The 6,048-nt window shown below is 34.1% G+C and overlaps 1 protein-coding gene across 1 annotated transcript; it reads left to right on the forward strand.

Moving 5' to 3' along the window:
* The first annotated feature begins 1,120 nt into the window (after positions 1-1,120).
* LOC109165388 (abscisic acid 8'-hydroxylase 4-like) lies at positions 1,121-4,577 on the forward strand. The gene is made up of 9 exons (XM_019314118.1): positions 1,121-1,326; positions 1,732-2,053; positions 2,492-2,635; positions 2,716-2,964; positions 3,070-3,159; positions 3,297-3,375; positions 3,736-3,842; positions 4,114-4,232; positions 4,434-4,577. The coding sequence occupies exons 1-9, from the start codon at positions 1,130-1,132 to the stop codon at positions 4,552-4,554; spliced, it is 1,428 nt and encodes a 475-aa protein (XP_019169663.1). The 5' UTR covers positions 1,121-1,129; the 3' UTR covers positions 4,555-4,577.
* Positions 4,578-6,048: the final 1,471 nt, after the last annotated feature.

The following is a 6,048-nucleotide window of genomic DNA, read 5'->3' on the forward strand; positions in this document are numbered from 1 at the left end:
GGGGTTTACTTTTTATGCGTAGCCGGTGTGCACCTTCAGATAGTGATTGTATGATTTCTAGTGAGTGGATCATGACATAGTTTTAAGTTGAGCATATCTTTATTAAAGAAGAGTTGACAGAAAAAGGGACACTTAGAGCATCCTCAATAGTTGAGGTTTTTGAAAAGTTTTTGTATGTGTGATTAGGAAAGAGGTGATGAAAGGGAAGAGGAAAAAAAGAGCAAATCGGGGAAAAGAAAAACAAAAAAGCAGAGAGTCTTATGCCCCCCAAGGTGCGCAACGCGCGGGAATTGCACTCCTTTTTTCACGCAAGCCCCACATTTTTAGACAAAAAACCTTCACTCCTCCTACAAGAACCTCACCCCTTCTCTCTCTTCACACTCTCACCTCCACATCATCTTTCTTTTTCTCAAAAACCGTGACGAAGATGTCGGCCTGTAGGCTGTTTAGGACTTTTTACACCTTGTAGAAGGAGAAAGAGAAGGAAAAGAGCTAAGATTCAGCCTAAAACCACATTTGGGGATAGTCCTACATACATTGAGCTTATAGTTAATGATTGAATCATAAATATTAGTTTCTCATACTATACTAGAAGGCAACAAATGAGTAGATCATCTAATTATTAAGGTAGATAATCAAACTAGTAAAAGATGCAGTGTCACCTTAATTAGATCTTCTACAATAGATAAGAGCATTCTGCTATGACTATCTAAGAGTGGGCATTATGTAAATTTCATTCATGCGTAATACTTAACAAATTGCACAAGAGAGATAAATTCATTCAACCATATATCCTTAATTTTAGAGCAAAAACATCTTATTATTATTATTCTTAATTCTTATGGTAGTTTAACTTGTTCCGTCCGAGTTATGAATTGCACCAAAAAACAGCACGCTTTTGATAAGTGTCAAAATGAAACTTATCCAAATATGGAAAGTGATCACACTCAAAATTGAGCTTTGAAAATGGAAGAGTCGTGCCGTATTTGGGTGGCTGCGCTGCTGCGACATTTAAACAGATAACTAGAAGACAAAGCTTTCATTATTGTAACACCACATGATCCAAAATTATAAATTCCCTCCATTCTCTTCATCAAGTCATCAACATACACACTTATTATTGTATTCCATGGAGATAGTATCATCATGTATAGTATATATCTTCTTCTTTCTGATTATGGCAGCTCTCTTCTCATGCTACCTACCACAGAAACAACAAAGAAAACTAAAGCTGCCACCAGGTTCAATGGGATGGCCCTATATTGGAGAGACTCTTTCTCTCTACTCTCAAGATCCCACTCTATTCTTCTCTAATAAGCAAAAAAGGTTCTTTTCTTGATTGACTTTGCATGAAAGATATTGTGTAATTTTTTTGATTGCCTATAGTCGTTATTCGAAAGTGGGCTATGGGTGAAGTTAACCTTAGTCAGCAAAAGACCAGCCTAAGTTGTACATAGTTGATAAGCTCAAACCAATTGTCTGACCAACTTAATTAGAATTTTAGATTAATTCCCCTTTTTCGCACCGGGTCGGCCCAATTAAGGAACAAAGTGCTGGCCAGATTGATTTTTCATAGGAGAGTGGGTTCGAACTCCCGACTTCTCTTAAGAGATAAGAGTGTACGGCCACGCCAACCAAGCTGGTTATTTTACCCCATATATTGTGTACTTAGTTGGCATGTTTTAGCTAGATCCGGTTTGTAATAATGTTGGCATTGCATGTTGGTAACAGGTATGGGGATATATTCAAAACTCACATACTTGGATGCCCATGTGTTATGGTGGCTACCCCAGAGGCTGTACGTTTTGTGCTGGTAACTCACTCTCACTTGTTCAGGCCTGCATACCCAAAGAGCAAACAGCAGCTGCTTGGCCCTTCTGCGCTGTTTTTCCACCATGGAACCTACCATTCTCAGCTCAGGAAGTTGGTGCAAAGATCATTGTCCACCCAGGTGGTTTTGCAACTTGTTCCTCGTATTCAAACCTTGGTTGTTTCTTCCTTGGAATCATGGTCCAAGAAGCACATCCTCAACACATTCCAGGAGATGAAGGAGGTATGTAGGTTAATTAATTCACTTCCATAACTATCCATCTTTCGATCACAAAAGGAAAAATTACAGTTTTGACTCATAAATTAGGGTGATATAATTTTTTTGAATAAGTAGAGAAACTCGTAGTCATTACCTTGTTTTGTGACCTTACCTGACAAAAAGTCACGAGGAAGTAAATCAACCTAGGTTACCTATAATTGACCAGTGCAAACTAAGAAGACAGTCTGACTAACCTAGCTGGATCAGAGTTGCCCCTAGAGATATAACTCAAAAGTGTCATTTTCCCTTTTCATGAATTTGCCAACTTATTACTTTTTCACATTTCCTATATACCTCTTATTTCCATTTAAGTGTAAGCCAATGATTTTTTTATATATATATATATATATATATATATATATATATATATATATATATATATATAAAATATATGTGGTGCAGTTCTCTTTTGAAGTGGGCATTCTTGCTATTTTTGGAAACCTGGAGAAGAAGTACAGGGAAGGGCTTATGGAGAATTACTGCATAGTAGATAAAGGATACAACTCTTTTCCCACAAACTTACCGGCATATAACAAAGCCATAATGGTAAACAACAACCTTAATCCCCTCTCTCTCTCTCTCTGATCTCTCTCTTCATGGATGTATGAATGATTGAATTCTAACAGGCGAGGAAAAGGTTGAACCAAATTCTGAGTGAGATAATGTGTGAATGGAAGGAGAAGAGCATGTTGGGCAAGAATCTTTTAGGGAATCTTCTGAACTTCAAGAACGAGAAAGGTGAGCATTTGAGGGATGACCAAATTGCCGATAACATCATCGGAGTGCTTTTTGCTGCTCAGGGCACCACTGCTAGTGCTCTCACGTGGATTCTCAAGTATCTCCATGATGACCAGAATCTTTTAGCAGCTGTTAAGGTAGATAGATTTAACAATTTAGAGATGAAAATTGTCATTTTCTCATTCATTAATAACTTGCATATATGGTTGGTGTAAAGAAATATAATGGTGTTTCAACTGCAGGAAGAGCACAGGGTGATCTACAGATCCAACAGTGAAGGGAAACAACCTTTAACATATGCTCAAACAAGAAACATGCCCCTAACGTACTCGGTATATATACAAGGATTGTCGTTGTGACATATATATATTTTGTAGAATATTTTTTGATAAAATTAAAGTATATACAATAATACCGATTAACTGAAAGTTAAAACTAATAGAGCTGACAAGTTAGTTTAAGGTTGCAGGTCATATTGGAGAGTTTGAGGTTGTCCAGCATTATATCTTTCACCTTCAGAGAAGCTATGGTAGATGTGCATTATGATGGTGAGATTTGAGATGCAAAATTTTCAACTACTTAAATTAATTAAATCATGAGATGACTAAGCATTGAGTCTCTCACACACACACACATATATATATATATGTGTGTGTGTGTGCGGGCCCACACTATTGGGGCATAGCTCAGTAGTCGAAAGGTTGACTGTAAGTGTAGTGACTCAACAAATATCTGGGTCACTGAGACCTTGCGTCACTGAGACACATCTGCGATATGATTTACCTCCTCTCATAATTCTTCTTAGGGTAAAGAGTTGAAGGGTCCTCAAATTTAGGCTTTAAGTCTATATGTAGGTGTGAATATTTATATTTATATGTATGTGTATGTATGTATGTATGGTATTGCAGGATATATTATTCCAAAAGGATGGAAGGTGATGCCATTGTTCAGAAACATTCATCATAATCCTGAACTTTTCACTGCTCCTCTGAACTTCAACCCATCCAGATTTCAGGTATGTAATGATTGATTTTTCTACTATTCATAATATATAAAAAGATAATTGTATAGTTCATCTTTAATTGATATAAATTACGGTCAAAACAATTTCTAACATGTAAACTATCTAGAAATAGAGATTGAGAAAGTGTTAACAAGAATAAAACTTGAAACCTTTGAATAAAATAGTCATATTTAATTCACTGGATTACTCTTCTTGGGCTTATTATTATTACTCACTTTATTTATTATTTATTTATTTATTTTGCATTGTTGGATGTTTGTAGGTTGCACCAAAAGCGAATACGTATATGCCATTTGGCAGTGGCGCGCATGCTTGTCCAGGAAATGATCTTGCCAAATTGGAGATGTTAATTATGATTCATCATTTAGTTATGGGATTTACGTAAGTACGATGTATTAAGGTAGCTTTAATTTTGTGTTTGGCCAACCTGTTCTGCACTATCCACAATTTTTGTTTTTTTTTTTTTTTTTGTTTTTTGTTTTTTTTTTTTTATGATGAAAAAAATTCAGAATCGAACTATTATTGATCGAAGGTGTGTACAGAATAAATTATATTTAATGGTTTTATAACTTTTATTTACAGGTGGGAAGCAATGAGTTCCCAAGATGTGGTTCAGTATAGCCCATTCCCAGTCCCTCATCAAGGATTTCCAGCCAAATTTTGGAAAGAAACCAACACGGTAGAACATGAATGCCTCAAGTAATGGCCGTTATTACACTCCAAAGATTAGAGTCAGAGAAATCAATTGTTACCGGGAGAAATACTTAATTGTTCATTATTTGGTTAATATAAATAGTTTGTATTGTGTAATGTACGACTACGAATCGAACTCATGTACTGTATCTATATAATGCGAGGTGAATAAAATATAATAATTTTTAAAATTAATTTCTAGATAAGTTAATTCTAGCAACATAAATTGTTTTTTTTTTTTTTTTTTGTCAGGCTATGACCTCATTTGTACTGAATCGGCCCATTTAAGGGACATCTCTTAAGATATGAAAGTGCACAATCACTCACACCAACTGAGTTGGTTACATAAATTGGTTTTAATGTTAACATTTCTCATTCTATATATCCTTTCCCAACAAGAAAAGTAAACTTATTATGGACTACTATATGGTTTTTGTTTAAACTATGTTAGCAGAAATTATTGTTTTTGCTTCTTTAAATATGTATAAGTATTAATCATTTATTTACAAGGTTTTTTTTTTAATAAAAAATCTTTCAAAAAAAAAATATAGATAAACGATTTTAAAACGTTGTTATAAATTTATGAAAATAAAATCTTCAAAACTCGAAATTATTCACCTTTAAAATTTTCCGGTGCAATATAGATGTAAACTAATATTTTAAACAAATATTCGTTAGATACATTCATGAGAATTATTAGTGAAATTCGCAGCCGCTAAGACTATGTCAATACGTGTAAATTACGTATAAAAAAATTATATGAATGACATATGACATTACAACATAGAAAAGCATGACCCACTGTTGTCGCTACTAACGTACACCCGTGCGTCATGGGCACTTTTTGAGAAAGGGAATGAATGGGCTTTGACTTAATTTTGGATAAGGTTTGACCGGGTCAGCCCAACTTTCAAGCTGCCCTTTATTGATTTTTTTTTTTTTAAATTGATAAAATTAAGCATATGTGGTGTGAAACTCAAAAGTTCATATTATAAGTTAGTCTGACATCCCACGTAATCACTTGCATCTTGAGGCTAATTTAGAATGATTTATTTTAAAGAAATTATTATTTTACTTATCAAATTCAATACTTAATTTTTTGTGTATGTTTAAAATTTGACATAAATTTATCGATTTAGAGAAAATTTATATCCTAGAACAACTAGATATAGTACATATGACTCTAATACAACAAACCCTACTTTAGCGCCATTAGCAATTGATCTCAATAACAACCGATCTCAATTCTAGGAGACAACATAATATTTAAGCTTGATAAAAAAAAAAAATTATTGCATCATATTTCACTAATAATCACTTGACATGTTGCTTATTATGGTCAGTCTGAAAACACTAGGTCATCCAACTTAATGAGTGTTATCTTATGACTTGTAAACTGATACCCGTATAAATACACCCTAGCTTTTACTATTTATTTTGGACCAACTATTACAAGCTGAATCAGAACTTCAATCATAATATAATTAACTTCTTAAAACTAAGC

This window comes from Ipomoea nil, unplaced genomic scaffold (assembly GCF_001879475.1).
Source record: "Ipomoea nil cultivar Tokyo-kokei standard unplaced genomic scaffold, Asagao_1.1 scaffold3069, whole genome shotgun sequence".
In the NCBI taxonomy this organism is placed as follows: Eukaryota; Viridiplantae; Streptophyta; class Magnoliopsida; order Solanales; family Convolvulaceae; genus Ipomoea; species Ipomoea nil.